The 17921-nt window shown below is 46.9% G+C and overlaps 1 protein-coding gene across 2 annotated transcripts in view; it reads left to right on the top strand.

The window, feature by feature from the left end:
- The window catches only part of PTPRO (protein tyrosine phosphatase receptor type O), a 121805-nt gene that overhangs the window by 59845 nt on the left and 44039 nt on the right, over positions 1-17921 (top strand). For both annotated transcript variants that reach the window (XM_075262056.1, XM_075262055.1), the window contains exons 11-16: positions 4563-4714; positions 5020-5140; positions 5233-5372; positions 11219-11351; positions 11638-11758; positions 15574-15642. In XM_075262056.1, the coding sequence (XP_075118157.1) occupies positions 4563-4714; positions 5020-5140; positions 5233-5372; positions 11219-11351; positions 11638-11758; positions 15574-15642 (736 nt within the window). The remainder of the gene's footprint in view (positions 1-4562; positions 4715-5019; positions 5141-5232; positions 5373-11218; positions 11352-11637; positions 11759-15573; positions 15643-17921) is intronic.

Raw genomic sequence — 17921 nt, 5'->3', positions numbered from 1 at the left:
AGGCCCAGGACTAGTTTATACACCAGGCCCAGGACTAGTTTATACACCAGGCCCAGGACTAGTTTATACACCAGGCCCAGGACTAGTTTATACACCAGGCCCAGGACTAGTTTATACACCAGGCCCAGGACTAGTTTATACACCAGGCCCAGGACTAGTTTATATACCAGGCCCAGGACTAGTTTATATACCAGGCCCAGGACTAGTTTATATACCAGGCCCAGGACTAGTTTATACACCAGGCCCAGGACTAGTTTATACACCAGGCCCAGGACTAGTTTATACACCAGGCCCAGGACTAGTTTATACACCAGGCCCAGGACTAGTTTATACACCAGTCTCCGAGTGTAGACCAGGACTAGTTTATATACCAGGCCCAGGACTAGTTTATACACCAGGCCCAGGACTAGTTTATATACCAGGCCCAGGACTAGTTTATATACCAGGCCCAGGACTAGTTTATATACCAGGCCCAGGACTAGTTTATACACCAGTCTCCGAGTGTAGACCAGGACTAGTTTATATACCAGGCCCAGGACTAGTTTATACACCAGGCCCAGGACTAGTTTATACACCAGGCCCAGGACTAGTTTATACACCAGGCCCAGGACTAGTTTATACACCAGGCCCAGCACTAGTTTATATACCAGGCCCAGGACTAGTTTATACACCAGGCCCAGGACTAGAGTATATACCAGGACTAGTGTATATACCAGGAGCAGGACTAGTGTATATACCAGGACTAGTGTATATACCAGGACCAGGACTAGTGTATATACCAGGACTAGTGTATATACCAGGACCAGGACTAGTGTATATACCAGGACTAGTGGATATACCAGGACTAGTGTATATACCAGGACCTCGACTAGTGTATATACCAGGACTAGTGTATATACCAGGACCAGGACTAGTGTATATACCAGGACTAGTGTATATACCAGGACCAGGACTAGTGTATATACCAGGACTAGTGTATATACCAGGACCAGGACTAGTGTATATACCAGGACTAGTGTATATACCAGGACCAGGACTAGTGTATATACCAGGACTAGTGGATATACCAGGACCAGGACTAGAGTATATACCAGGACTAGTGTATATACCAGGACCAGGACTAGTGTATATACCAGGACTAGTGTATATACCAGGACCAGGACTAGAGTATATAAGAGGACTAGTGTATATACCAGGACCAGGACTAGTGTATATACCAGGACTAGTGGATATACCAGGACCAGGACTAGTGTATATACCAGGACTAGTGTATATACCAGGACTAGTGTATATACCAGGACTAGTGTATATACCAGGACCAGGACTAGTGTATATACCAGGACTAGTGTATATACCAGGACTAGTGTATATATCAGGACTAGTGTATATACCAGGACTAGTGTATATACCAGGACTAGTGTATATACCAGGACTAGTGTATATACCAGGACCAGGACTAGTGTATATACCAGGACTAGTGTATATACCAGGACCAGGACTAGAGTATATACCAGGACTAGTGGATATACCAGGACCAGGACTAGTGTATATACCAGGACTAGTGGATATACCAGGACTAGAGTATATACCAGGACCAGGACTAGTGTATATACCAGGACTAGTGTATATACCAGGACCAGGACTAGAGTATATAAGAGGACTAGTGTATATACCAGGACCAGGACTAGTGTATATACCAGGACTAGTGGATATACCAGGACCAGGACTAGAGTATATACCAGGACTAGTGTATATACCAGGAGCAGGACTAGTGTATATACCAGGACTAGTGTATATACCAGGACCAGGACTAGTGTATATACCAGGACCAGGACTAGTGTATATACCAGGACTAGTGTATATACCAGGACCAGGACTAGTGTATATACCAGGACTAGTGGATATACCAGGACCAGGACTAGAGTATATACCAGGACTAGTGTATATACCAGGACCTCGACTAGTGTATATACCAGGACTAGTGTATATACCAGGACCAGGACTAGTGTATATACCAGGACTAGTGGATATACCAGGCCCTGGACTAGTGTATATACCAGGACCTCGACTAGTGTATATACCAGGACCAGGACTAGTGTATATACCAGGACTAGTGTATATACCAGGACTAGTGTATATACCAGGACTAGTGTATATACCAGGACCAGGACTAGTGTATATACCAGGACTAGTGTATATACCAGGACCAGGACTAGAGTATATACCAGGACTAGTGTATATACCAGGACCAGGACTAGTGTATATACCAGGACTAGTGTATATACCAGGACTAGTGTATATACCAGGACCAGGACTAGAGTATATAAGAGGACTAGTGTATATACCAGGACCAGGACTAGTGTATATACCAGGACTAGTGGATATACCAGGACCAGGACTAGAGTATATACCAGGACTAGTGTATATACCAGGACCAGGACTAGTGTATATACCAGGACTAGTGTATATACCAGGACTAGTGTATATACCAGGACCAGGACTAGAGTATATAAGAGGACTAGTGTATATACCAGGACTAGTGTATATACCAGGACCAGGACTAGTGTATAGACCAGGACTAGTGGATATACCAGGACCAGGACTAGTGTATAGACCAGGACTAGTGTATAGACCAGGACTAGTGGATATACCAGGACCAGGACTAGTGTATAGACCAGGACTAGTGTATATACCAGGACCAGGACTAGTGTATATACCAGGACCAGGACTAGTGTATAGACCAGGACTAGTGGATATACCAGGACTAGTGTATAGACCAGGACTAGTGTATAGACCAGGACTAGTGTATAGACCAGGACTAGTGGATATACCAGGACCAGGACTAGTGTATATACCAGGACTAGTGTATATACCAGGCCCAGGAATAGTTTATATACCAATCTCCGAGTGTAGACCAGGACTAGTGTATACACCAGGCCCAGGACTAGTTTATACACCAGGCCCAGGACTAGTTTATACACCAGGCCCAGGACTAGTTTATATACCAGGCCCAGGACTAGTTTATATACCAGGCCCAGGACTAGTTTATACACCAAGCCCAGGACTAGTTTATACACCAGGCCCAGGACTAGTTTATACACGAGGCCCAGGACTAGTTTATATACCAGGCCCAGGACTAGTTTATATACCAGGCCCAGGACTAGTTTATACACCAGGCCCAGGACTAGTTTATACACCAGGCCCAGGACTAGTTTATACACCAGGCCCAGGACTAGTTTATATACCAGGCCCAGGACTAGTTTATATACCAGGCCCAGGACTAGTTTATATACCAGGCCCAGGACTAGTTTATATACCAGGCCCAGGACTAGTTTATATACCAGGCCCAGGACTAGTTTATATACCAGGCCCAGGACTAGTTTATACACCAAGCCCAGGACTAGTTTATATACCAGGCCCAGGACTAGTTTATATACCAGGCCCAGGACTAGTTTATATACCAGGCCCAGGACTAGTTTATACACCAGGCCCAGGACTAGTTTATACACCAGGCCCAGGACTAGTTTATACACCAGGCCCAGGACTAGTTTATATACCAGGCCCAGGACTAGTTTATACACCAGGCCCAGGACTAGTTTATACACCAGGCCCAGGACTAGTTTATACACCAGGCCCAGGACTAGTTTATACACCAGGCCCAGGACTAGTTTATACACCAGGCCCAGGACTAGTTTATACACCAGGCCCAGGACTAGTTTATACACCAGGCCCAGGACTAGTTTATACACCAGGCCCAGGACTAGTTTATACACCAGGCCCAGGACTAGTTTATACACCAGGCCCAGGACTAGTTTATACACCAGGCCCAGGACTAGTTTATATACCAGGCCCAGGACTAGTTTATATACCAGGCCCAGGACTATTTTATACACCAGGCCCAGGACTAGTTTATACACCAGGCCCAGGACTAGTTTATACACCAGGCCCAGGACTAGTTTATACACCAGGCCCAGGACTAGTTTATACACCAGGCCCAGCACTAGTTTATATACCAGGCCCAGGACTAGTTTATACACCAGGCCCAGGACTAGTTTATACACCAGGCCCAGGACTAGTTTATACACCAGGCCCAGGACTAGTTTATACACCAGGCCCAGGACTAGTTTATACACCAGGCCCAGGACTAGTTTATACACCAGGCCCAGGACTAGTTTATACACCAGGCCCAGGACTAGTTTATACACCAGGCCCAGGACTAGTTTATACACCAGGCCCAGGACTAGTTTATACACCAGGCCCAGGACTAGTTTATACACCAGGCCCAGGACTAGTTTATACACCAGGCCCAGGACTAGTTTATACACCAGGCCCAGGACTAGTTTATACACCAGGCCCAGGACTAGTTTATACACCAGTCTCCGAGTGTAGACCAGGACTAGTTTATATACCAGGCCCAGGACTAGTTTATACACCAGTCTCCGAATGTAGACCAGGACTAGTTTATATACCAGAGTCAGTGTGTCAGCGGGGAATTCTTTGTAGACCAGGTCTAATTTGTTCCAGTGACTGTAGTTATGCAGAGTCTTCTCACTTATCCACAGCCCCTGTAGCTCCACAAATTGTGCACATGGAATATGTCCGGCACCTCCTGTACGTCACCTGGAGATATGGGGAGAAAAACTTTGATTTGTCCCATTCCAGGATGTTGCACTGGCAAGTGACAGCTGAAGGAAGGAAGCGTGTAAAGAAAAGTGTAAGTGTGCATGACTTCTACTGGAGATGAGGGGAGTACCTGGAGGGGCTGCAGGTGCCTTATGGAGAGCCCCAAGATGTGGGGGGCAGTAATGTGAAGCTACATTATAGCTGGGGCACCTTCCGTGACCATCTGTCCTCATACAGCCCCCAGGGGTCAGATCACCCTTTCTTGTCTGCTATGGGCCGAGCCATAGGCAGGGGAATGTTTTTGGTCACCTCCTGTCAGATGGGAGTGCAGATGGAGCAGACCTCGTTGCAGGTTGCTTTCTAGTGTCTTGTACAATATTAACACTTTGTTTTCAGGTGTCTAGAACGACCATGACGGCAGTGATGAGTCTCCCAGCTGGCGACATCTATAATATCACGGTCACAGCCTGTACTGAGAGGAGCAGTAACACGTCTCTGCCGCACCAGGTGAAGTTAGGTGAGTGCGCTGGAATGAGGTCCTGGAGACCGCGCCGCAGAGCTGGCCCTTGTATCTGTCATTCTAATCATTGCTGCTGCTGTTTGTCTCAGATCCGGCCCCCCCCAAGTCTCTCTATGCTGTGAACAAGACGCAGACATCCTTCACCCTCCTGTGGGTAGAGGAAGGCTTCTCCGATCATTTTGAGGTTGTTTGCTGGCGCTTAGATCCTCTGCAGAGTGAATTTGAGAAGGTAAAAGGATTGATATCATGCATGTTGTCCCATGTATAGGGTTTGAGTTTCATGGAGGGGTCACCTATATACCCACAGGAATATGTGAGATACAGTATGGCATGTAATATATATCATGCTCTAAGGCAATGTGGTATATGTCATGTGCAATATACAGTACAGTGTGTAATATATAGTGTCATTTACATCCTACAGCCTATACTATGATATATGGTAGTTATAGAACATGATCGAGATTACACACTGCACTGTATATATCATGTTATATGTTACGTGCTCTACTCGGTATCTTGTTATACCACTACAGGCTTTATACTATATCCCGTATCATATAGCACTGTACTGTAAATCATATATTACATGCTGCACTGCAAATACACATTGTTTAATATAAAACATGTTACAGTCTAAGATGTGATAAATACTGTGCAGCCTGTATACTGTATACTCTACAGCAGAGAGTAATATACAATACAGTGCAGCCTGTAATATATAATGTAATACTCTACAGCAGAGTGTAATATACAATACAGTGCAGCCTGTAATATATAATGTAATATACAATACAGTACAGCCTGTAATATATAATGTAATACTCTACAGCAGAGAGTAATATACAATACAGTGCAGCCTGTAATATATAGGTGTAATACTCTACAGCAGAGTGTAATATACAATACAGTGCAGCCTGTAATATATAATGTAATGCTCTACAGCAGAGAGTAATATACAATATAGTGCAGCCTGTAATATATAATGTAATACTGTACAGCAGAGTGTAATATACAATACAGTGCAGCCTGTAATATATAATGTAATACTCTACAGCAAATATACAATACAGTGCAACCTGTAATATAGAATGTAATACTCTACAGAAGAGTGTAATATACAATATGGTGCAGCCTGTAATATATAGGTGTAATACTCTACAGCAGAGTGTAATATACAATACAGTGCAGCCTGTAATATATAATGTAATACTCTACAGCAGAGAGTAATATACAATACAGTGCAGCCTGTAATATATAGGTGTAATACTCTACAGAAGAGTGTAATATACAATACAGTGCAGCCTGTAATATATAATGTAATACTCTACAGCAGAGAGTAATATACAATACAGTGCAGCCTGTAATATATAGGTGTAATACTCTACAGCAGAGTGTAATATACAATACAGTACAGCCTGTAATATATAATGTAATACTCTACAGCAGAGTGTAATATACAATACAGTGCAGCCTGTAATATATAATGTAATACTCTACAGCAGAGAGTAATATACAATACAGTGCAGCCTGTAATATATAGGTGTAATACTCTACAGAAGAGTGTAATATACAATACAGTGCAGCCTATAATATATAATGTAATACTCTACAGAAGAGTGTAATATACAATACAGTGCAGCCTGTAATATATAATGTAATACTCTACAGCAGAGAGTAATATACAATACAGTGCAGCCTGTAATATATAATGTAATACTCTACAGCAGAGTGTAATATACAATACAGTGCAGCCTGTAATATATAATGTAATACTGTACAGCAGAGTGTAATATACAATACAGTGCAGCCTGTAATATATAATGTAATATACAATACAGTACAGCCTGTAATATATAATGTAATACTCTACAGCAGAGAGTAATATACAATACAGTGCAGCCTGTAATATATAGGTGTAATACTCTACAGCAGAGTGTAATATACAATACAGTGCAGCCTGTAATATATAATGTAATGCTCTACAGCAGAGAGTAATATACAATATAGTGCAGCCTGTAATATATAATGTAATACTGTACAGCAGAGTGTAATATACAATACAGTGCAGCCTGTAATATATAATGTAATACTCTACAGCAAATATACAATACAGTGCAACCTGTAATATAGAATGTAATACTCTACAGAAGAGTGTAATATACAATATAGTGCAGCCTGTAATATATAGGTGTAATACTCTACAGCAGAGTGTAATATACAATACAGTGCAGCCTGTAATATATAATGTAATACTCTACAGCAAAGTGTAATATACAATACAGTGCAGCCTGTAATATATAGGTGTGATACTCTACAGCAGAGTGCAATGTACAATACAGTGCAGCCTGTAATATATAATGTAATACTGTACAGCAGTGTGATATACAATACAGTGCAGCCTGTAATAGATAATGTAATACTGTACAGCAGAGTGTGATATACAATACAGTGCAGCCTGTAATAGATAATGTAATACTGTACAGCAGAGTGTAATATACAATATAGTGCAGCCTGTAATAGATAATGTAAAACTCTACAGTAGAGTGTAATATACAATACAGTGCAGCCACTATGGGACATAATACTGTGTGCAGGGGTCACTATGGGGGCATAATACTGTGTGCAGGGGCCACTATGGGACATAATACTGTGTGCAGGGGGCACTATGGGGACATAATACTGTGTGCAGGGGCCACTATGGGGACATAATACTGTGTGCAGGGGCCAGTAAGGGACATAATACTGCGTGCAGGGGCCACTATGGGGTATAATACTGTGTGCAGGGGCCACTATGGGACATAATACTGTGTGCAGGGGCCACTATGGGGGATAATACTGTGTGCAGGGGCCACTATGGGGGATAATACTGTGTGCAGGGGCCACTATGGGGGATAATACTGTGTGCAGGGGCCACTATGGTGTATAATACTGTGTGCAGGGGCCACTATGGGACATAATACTGTGTGCAGGGGCCACTATGGGGTATAATACTGTGTGCAGGGGCCACTATGGGACATAATACTGTGTGCAGGGGCCACTATGGGACATAATACTGTGTGCAGGGGCCACTATGGGGTATAATACTGTGTGCAGGGGCCACTATGGGACATAATACTGTGTGCAGGGGCCACTATGGGACATAATACTGTGTGCAGGGGCCACTATGGGACATAATACTGTGTGCAGGGGCCACTATGGGGGATAATACTGTGTGCAGGGGCCACTATGGGACATAATACTGTGTGCAGGGGCCACTATGGGACATAATACTGTGTGCAGGGGCCACTATGGGGTATAATACTGTGTGCAGGGGCCACTATGGGACATAATACTGTGTGCAGGGGCCACTATGGGACATACTGTGTGCAGGGGCCACTATGGGACATAATACAGTGTGCAGGGGCCACTATGGGACATAATAGAGCACGCAGGAATGCGTAGGACGGGGTTGATCGAGGTTTTCAGCATCGGTGTGTGTGGGGGGGGGGGGCGGCAATGTCAAAAGTTCGCCACGGGGCCCCGCCATTTCTAGTTACGCAACTGCACACACTCATACATATACCATATCTACTCAAAGATATACCACACACTCATACATATACCGTATACACTCACACATACACACTCATATATATACTCAGACACACATTTATACTATATGTAGTCATACTTATACATTGTTATGTCATATATACTCACACATATACGTTTATAGAGCTTATAATCCTCTGTAGGAGCCACTGTGGTGGTGGTGGTTACTGTGGAGCATATAATATTGTGTGAGGGCCACTGTGGAGCATATAATACTGTGTGGGGGGTCACTGTAAAGCATATAATACTGTGTGGGTACACTGTGGAGCATATAATAGCGTGTGGGGGCCACTGTGGAGCATATAATACTGTGTGGGGGGGTCACTGTGGAGCATATAATACTGTGTGATCGCCACTGTGGAGCATATAATACTGTGTGGGTACACTGTGGAGCATATAATAGCGTGTGGAGGTCACTGTGGAGCATATAATACTGTGTGGGGGCCACTGTGGAGCATATAATACTGTGTGGAGGTCACTGGAGCATATAATACTGTTTGTGGGGGGGTCACTGTGGAGCATATAATACTGTGTGTGTACACTGTGGAGCATATAATAGCGTGTGGGGGCTGCTCTGGAGCTTATAATACTGTGTGGGGGCCACTGTGGAGCATATAATTCAGTGTGGGGGCCACTGTGGAGCATATAATACTGTGTGGGGGGTCTCTGTGTAGCATATAATACTGTGTGGGGGTTACTGTGGAGCATATAATACTGTGTGGATGGTCACTGTGGAGCTTATAATACTGTGTGGGGGGCCAATGTGAAGCATATAATACTGTGTGGGGGGCCACTGTGGAGCATATAATACTGTGTGAGGGTCACTGTGGAGCATATAATACTGTGTGGGGATCACTGTGGAGCATATAATACTGTGTTTGGGGGCCACTGTGGGGCATATAATACTGTGTGGGTGGTCACTGTGGAGCATATAATACTGTGTGGGTGGTCACTGTGGAGCATATAATACTGTTTGGGGGGTCACTGTGGAGCATATAATACTATGTGGGGGGTCACTGTGGAGCATATAATACTGTGTGTGGGGGTGTCACTGTGGAGCATATAATACTGTGTGAGGGCCACTGTGGAGCATATAATACTGTGAGGGGGTCACTGTGGAGCATATAATACTGTGTGAGGGCCACTGTGGAGCATATAATACTGTGTGGGGGCCACTGTGGAGCATATAATACTGTGGGGGGGGGGTCACTGTGGAGCATATAATAGCGTGTGGGGGCTGCTCTGGAGCATATAATACAGTGTGGGGGCCACTGTGGAACATATAATACTGTGTGTGTGTGTGGGGGGGTCACTGTGGAGCATATAATACTGTGTGGGTACACTGTGGAGCATATAATAGCGTGTGGGGGCTGCTCTGTAGCTTATAATACTGTGTGGGGGCCACTGTGGAGCATATAATACAGTGTGGGCGCCACTGTGGAGCATATAATACTGTGTGGGGACCACTGTGGAGCATATAATACTGTGTGTGTGGGGTCACTGTGTAGCATATAATACTGTGTGGCGTCATTGTGGAGCATATAATACTTTGTGGGGGCTACTGTGGAGCATATAATACTGTGTGGGGACCACTGTGGAGCATATAATACTGTGTGGAGACTGCTGTGGAGCATATAATACTGTGTGGGGGCCACTGTGGAGCATATAATACTATGTGGAGACTGCTGTGGAGCATATAATACTTTGTGGGGGCTACTGTGGAGCATATAATACTGTGTGGGGACCACTGTGGAGCATATAATACTGTGTGGAGACTGCTGTGGAGCATATAATACTGTGTGGGGGCCACTGTGGAGCATATAATACTGTGTGGGGGCCACTGTGGCGCATATAATGCAATGTGGAGACTGCTGTGGAGCACATAATACTGTGTGGAGACTGCTGTGGAGCATATAATACTGTGTGGGGGCCACTGTGGAGCATATAATGCAATGTGGAGACTGCTGTGGAGCACATAATACTGTGTGGAGACTGCTGTGGAGCATATAATACTGTGTGGGGGCCACTGTGGAGCATATAATGCAATGTGGAGACTGCTGTGGAGCATATAATACTTTGTGGGGGCTACTGTGGAGCATATAATACTGTGTGGGGACCACTGTGGAGCATATAATACTGTGTGGAGACTGCTGTGGAGCATATAATACTGTGTGGGGGCCACTGTGGAGCATATAATACTGTGTGGGGGCCACTGTGGAGCATATAATGCAATGTGGAGACTGCTGTGGAGCACATAATACTGTGTGGAGACTGCTGTGGAGCATATAATACTGTGTGGGGGCCACTGTGGAGCATATAATGCAATGTGGAGACTGCTGTGGAGCATACAGTATAATACTGTCCTAGTATATAACATGTGAAATAGGTGTAGTATATAAAGTTATATTCAGTACATTAAGGTACTCAGCCCAATATAATAAGTTTTGTGTGGCCCCCTAAGTCTGATTTTTATGTTCTCAGGATCCGGTAACTGTCTTCTCACATGTGGTAACCATCGCCAATCTCCATCCAGGAACTTCTTACAACTGCAGCATCAGCACTGTCAGCCATCACACCACCAGCACCCCCACCTACATCATAGTCACTACACTGGGTAAGTGTATGGATCCCAGCCTCATTCACTGGTGTATCCCCATCTAGGCCTAGGGTTAGGGTCTTCTACGGCAGAGTTATTCGTAGTCAGAGACACGGACCACTTGGGGATCAGACTGCATCCTACAGTGCTGGAGCTTGGAAGCAAGGACAGATCCTGCACCTATAGGAGATGATAAGGCAGAGAGTCCCAGGACAACTCATCTGGTGCCCATATATCATAAAATGTACTAACGTGGCCGAGGGGCATCTGAAGCAAATGGGAAAATCTCTCTTCTGTCTCCTAGTGGCGGAGGTGAACCCCAATGTTGTGGTGATATCCCTGCTGGCCATTCTCAGTATACTTCTCATTGGACTCTTGTTGGTGACACTGGTTGTCTTACGCAGAAAACATCTCCAGATGTCGAGGTAATTCTGTGACAGTCTCAAGTATATTCTCCCCCATCTGATCTTACATCGCCCCCCTCTGCTCTTACATCGCAAGTTCAATTCTGTAAATAAACTGATTGTCCCCCAAAATGCACAAGGTCTGTGTAATAGTCAGGGCATATCCTCATACATGTCACTCATTGTATCAGTCAGGGCATATCCTCATACATGTCACTCATTGTATCAGTCAGTGCATATCCTCATACATGGGAAGAATATGCAAATCCGCCTTCCATGATGTAATTAGGAAGACAGTTGCTGCCTCATTGTTGCAAACCAATAGAGGGCGCTCACTGGAATGTGCAAGCCTGTCTTAAGACAGGATTCCAGTGAAATAACCCAATAATGGCTGCTCCCTTTAGCCTCATGCCCGACCTTCCAAAAGGCCTTTGTTTAGCAATGACGCTGGGATTATTACCAGGTTATAGTCTCTCAATCGAGGACAGCTGTTTCGATCTGGTTGGATCTCATCAGCCCGATGTAGAGAGGACTATAACCTGGTAGAGGTGAGAGGCTTAGACAGGGTTCGGGGGATATTGTCACTCCTTAGGGAGAGACCACCATATAGGTGTGTGGAGATTTGTTAAGCCTTTAGCACTCCACTTTGCAAGGAACTATGGGAAGAATATGCAAATCCGCCTTCCATGATGTAATTAGAAAGACAGTTGCTGCCTCATTGTTGCAAACCAATAGGCCTCTTGGAAGGTCGGGCATGAGGCTAAAGGGAGCAGCCATTATTGGGTTATTTCACTGGAATCCTGTCTTAAGACAGGCTTGCACATTCCAGTGAGCGCCCTCTATTGGTTTGCAACAATGAGGCAGCAACTGTCTTCCTAATTACATTATGGAAGGCGGATTTGCATATTCTTCCCATAGTTCCTTGCAAAGTGGAGTGCTAAAGGCTTAACAAATCTCCACACACCTATATGGTGGTCTCTCCCTAAGGAGTGACAATATCCCCCGTATCCTCATACATGTCACTCATTGTATCAGTCAGTGCATATCTTCGTACATGTCACTCACTGTATTAGTCAGGGCATATCCTCGTACATGTCACTCATTGTATCAGTCAGTGCATATCCTCATACATGTCACTCATTGTATTAGTCAGGGCATATCCTCGTACATGTCACTCATTGTATCAGTCAGTGCATATCCTCATACATGTCACTCACTGTATTAGTCAGGGCATATCCTCGTACATGTCACTCATTGACATGTACGAGGATATACCCTGACTAATACAATGAGTGATATGTACGAGGATATGCCCTGACTAATACAATGAGTGACATGTTCGAAGATATGCACTGACTGATACAATGAGTGACATGTATGAGGATATGCCCTGACTCATATAATGAGTGACATGTACGAGGATATGCCCTGACTGATACAATGAGTGACATGTACGAGGATATGCCCTGACTGATACAATGAGTGACATGTATGAGGATATGCACTGACTGATACAATGAGTGACATGTATGAGGATATGCCCTGACTAATACAATGAGTGACATGTATGAGGATATGCCCTGACTAATACAATGAGTGACATGTATGAGGATATGCCCTGACTGATACAATGAGTGACATGTATGAGGATATGCCCTGACTGATACAATGAGTGACATGTATGAGGATATGCCCTGACTGATACAATGAGTGACATGTATGAGGATATGCCCTGACTAATACAATGAGTGACATGTACGAGGATATGCCCTGACTCATATAATGAGTGACATGTACGAGGATATGCCCTGACTAATACAATGAGTGACATGTACGAGGATATGCCCTGACTAATACAATGAGTGACATGTACGAGGATATGCACTGACTGATACAATGAGTGACATGTATGAGGATAAAATATAAAAAAAACAAAAAAAACTTTGCAAGTCTTCAGTAGGTGATACCTTTTTTAATGGCTAACTCATAATGATGACAGAATATGACGTTTCGAAGCTTTCCTCTGAGCTTCTTCTTCAGATATAACTAAAGAACACTTTCTAGAGGCTGCATATTTATGTACAACAGGACACAGGGGTAGGATTACAGGAGGGAGGGGGGGAAGAGGCTTATTACTATATACTTATAAAAACAAACAATCAATTGCCAGATCCCCCAGTTCTTATCTTAATGGCTGTCTTAATGATGTGTATAAAAAGACATAAACCCATGTGAGATGTTCATCCCATTGTCCAACGTCTGGAATAGGGTCATGGCCTTGTACTCATAAATCAGTCGCTGTTTCCTTGATTTAAAGTTCCCTTTTAAGATCAAGATTTTCATGTCATTGGTGATATTATGATCTTCCTGGCAAAAATGATTTGGCACGGGAAGATCAGTTCTCTGTTGTTTGATTGTATGGCGATGTGAATTAATTCTCATTCTGAGTTTCTGTCCGGTCTCTCCAACATACAGATTTTCAGTGGAACATTTGGTGCAAATGATCAAATACACCACATTAGGTGTGTTACAGGTGACCGTACCTGGGATTTTATATTCCCTGTTAGAGTTTGGTATCTCTATCCTGTCAGTGGTCAGTATGTGGGGGCAGGTTTTGCACCTCTTCTGTCCACATGGAAATGTTCCTTTGTTAGTTGGAGGTGACAGTGAGCTGCTAATAATCATATTCCTGAGGTTTGGTGGGTGTCTGTAGCACAGGAGAGGGGGGTCAGAAAATATGGATTTTAGACGGTTGTCTTTTTGCAGTAGTGGATGTAATTTGCGTGTGATTCCTCTCAGCGTCTCCAGGTGGGGGTTGTATGTGACAACCAGGGGCACCCGAGTGTTCTCCTGTTTGGTATTGTATCTTAATAACTCCGATCTTGGTATCCTGGTGGCCCTGGTGATTTGGTTATCAGTTGTTCTTGGATGGTAACCCTGCCCTAAGAATGTGTTTTTGAGGCCCCCAAGGTGTTCGTCCCTATCTGCAGGGTTTGAACATATGCGATGGTATCTGATGGCCTGGCTGTAGACAATGGAGTTCTTTATGTGTTTCGGATGAAAGCTTTCCCATCTTAGGTAGGTAGGGCGGTCAATTGGTTTCCGATACAGCAGTGTCTCAATTTTGTTGTCCTGTATCTTGATGACGGCGTCCAGGAAGTTTATTTCGGAGAAGGAGTGATTGAGCGTCAGGTTGATGGTGGGATGGAACTGGTTGAACTGTTCATGGAAGGTTTTCAGCTGTTCCTCAGACCCGGTCCAAATGATTAGGATATCATCAATGAAGCGATAGTAGGCCCGAGGCCTAATGGTGCAGGTGGAGAGGAAGTCACTCTCAAGCTTGGCCATGAAGAGATTAGCGTACTGTGGCGCCATTTTGTATGAGGATATGCATTGACTGATACAATGAGTGACATGTACGAGGATATGCCCTGACTGATACAATGCGTGACATGTACGAGGATATGCCCTGACTGATACAATGAGTGACATGTACGAGGATATGCCCTGACTGATACAATAAGTGACATGTACGAGGATATGCCCTGACTAATACACTCATTGTATTAGTCAGGGCATATCCTCATACATGTCACTCATTGTATTAGTCAGCGCATATCTTCGTACATGTCACTCATTGTATTAGTCAGGGCATCAGTATCAGTTATCTGTCAGTTATTCTAGTGTAACGTCGATTTATAAATGTTATTCCCATTTTGCTTTGTGTATCAGTCAGTGAGATAATACATCTGTGTTCTATCTGCTCCTGTAACAAGCAGTGTATTAGTTTGTGATCAGTGGAATAGTCAGTCAGCCTATCAATTATTTTTGTTTAGAGAATGCGGCGCTGGAACATTCATCAATTTTGCCACGCTGGAGAGAGATGGGAAACTTCCATACAATTGGTGAGTGCAGCTTTGGCACAGTCAGTGAGCATGGCATCGGTGCAGTCGGTGGGTGCGCCGTCGGTACAGTAGGTGGGTGCGGCATCGGTGCAGTCGGTGGGTGCGCCGTCGGTACAGTAGGTGGGTGCGGCATCAGTGCAGTTGGTGGGTGCGGCGTCGATGGGTGCGGCTTCGGTGCAGTTGGTGGGTGCGGCGTTGGTGCAGTTGGTGGGTGCGGCGTTGGTGGGTGCGGCTTCGGTGCAGTTGGGTGTGGCATCGGTGCAGTTGGTGGGTGCGGCGTTGGTGGGTGCGGCGTCGGTGGGTGCGGCTTAGGTGCAGTTGGTGGGTGCGGCTTAGGTGCAGTTGGTGGGTGCGGCGTCGGTGGGTGCGGCTTCGGTGCAGTTGGTGGGTGCGGCGTTGGTGGGTGCGGCGTTGGTGGGTGCGGCGTCGGTGGGTGCGGCTTAGGTGCAGTTGGTGGGTGCGGCTTAGGTGCAGTTGGTGGGTGCGGCGTCGGTGGGTGCGGCTTCGGTGCAGTTGGTGGGTGCGGCTTCGGTGCAGTTGGTGGGTGCGGCTTAGGTGCAGTTGGTGGGTGCGGCTTCGGTGCAGTTGGTGGGTGCGGCTTCGGTGCAGTTGGTGGGTGCGGCTTCGGTGCAGTTGGTGGGTGCGGCGTTGGTGGGTGCGGCTTCGGTGCAGTTGGTGGGTGCGGCTTTGGTGCAGTTGGTGGGTGCGGCTTTGGTGCAGTTGGTGGGTGCGGCTTTGGTGCAGTTGGTGGGTGCGGCTTTGGTGCAGTTGGTGGGTGCGGCATAGGTGCAGTTGGTGGGTGCGGCTTAGGTGCAGTTGGTGGGTTCGGCGTCGGTGAGTGCGGCTTCGGTGCAGTTGGTGGGTGTGGCGTCGGTGGGTGCGGCATAGGTGCAGTTGGTGGGTGCGGCATAGGTGCAGTTGGTGGGTGCGGCATAGGTGCAGTTGGTGGGTGCGGCGTTGGTGGGTGCGGCTTAGGTGCAGTTGGTGGGTGCGGCTTAGGTGCAGTTGGTGGGTTCGGCGTCGGTGGGTGCGGCTTCGGTGCAGTTGGTGGGTGCGGCGTTGGTGGGTGCGGCTTAGGTGCAGTTGGTGGGTGCGGCTTAGGTGCAGTTGGTGGGTGCGGCGTCGGTGGGTGCGGCTTTGGTGCAGTTGGTGGGTGCAGTTGGTGGGTGTGGCGTCGGTGGGTGCGGCATAGGTGCAGTTGGTGGGTGCGGCGTTGGTGGGGTGCGGCGTTGGTGGGTGTGGCGTTGGTGGGTGTGGCTTCGGTGCAGTTGGTGGGTGCGGCGTTGGTGGGTGTGGCTTCGGTGCAGTTGGTGGGAGCGGCGTCGGTGGGTGCGGCTTCGGTGCAGTTGGTGGGTGTGGCTTTGGTGCAGTTGGTGGGTGCGGCTTAGGTGCAGTTGGTGGGTGCGGCTTAGGTGCAGTTGGTGGGTGCGGCTTCGGTGCAGTTGGTGGGTGCGGCTTTGGTGCAGTTGGTGGGTGCGGCATAGGTGCAGTTGGTGGGTGCGGCTTAGGTGCAGTTGGTGGGTTCGGCGTCGGTGAGTGCGGCTTCGGTGCAGTTGGTGGGTGTGGCGTCGGTGGGTGCGGCATAGGTGCAGTTGGTGGGTGCGGCATAGGTGCAGTTGGTGGGTGCGGCATAGGTGCAGTTGGTGGGTGCGGCGTTGGTGGGTGCGGCTTAGGTGCAGTTGGTGGGTGCGGCTTAGGTGCAGTTGGTGGGTTCGGCGTCGGTGGGTGCGGCTTCGGTGCAGTTGGTGGGTGCGGCGTTGGTGGGTGCGGCTTAGGTGCAGTTGGTGGGTGCGGCTTAGGTGCAGTTGGTGGGTGCGGCGTCGGTGGGTGCGGCTTTGGTGCAGTTGGTGGGTGCAGTTGGTGGGTGTGGCGTCGGTGGGTGCGGCATAGGTGCAGTTGGTGGGTGCGGCGTTGGTGGGTGCGGCGTTGGTGGGTGTGGCGTTGGTGGGTGTGGCTTCGGTGCAGTTGGTGGGTGCGGCGTTGGTGGGTGTGGCTTCGGTGCAGTTGGTGGGAGCGGCGTCGGTGGGTGCGGCTTCGGTGCAGTTGGTGGGTGTGGCTTTGGTGCAGTTGGTGGGTGCGGCTTAGGTGCAGTTGGTGGGTGCGGCTTAGGTGCAGTTGGTGGGTGCGGCTTCGGTGCAGTTGGTGGGTGCGGCGTCGGTGGGTGCGGCTTCGGTGCAGTTGGTGGGTGCGGCGTCGGTGGGTGTGGCTTAGGTGCAGTTGGTGGGTGTGGCTTAGGTGCAGTTGGTGGGTGCGGCTTAGGTGCAGTTGGTGGGTGCGGC

This window comes from Leptodactylus fuscus, unplaced genomic scaffold (genome assembly GCF_031893055.1).
Source record: "Leptodactylus fuscus isolate aLepFus1 unplaced genomic scaffold, aLepFus1.hap2 HAP2_SCAFFOLD_84, whole genome shotgun sequence".
Classification (NCBI taxonomy): Eukaryota; Metazoa; Chordata; class Amphibia; order Anura; family Leptodactylidae; genus Leptodactylus; species Leptodactylus fuscus.
The sequence above is the reverse complement of the archived record's forward strand: the minus strand, read 5'-3'. Positions and strand labels throughout refer to the sequence as shown.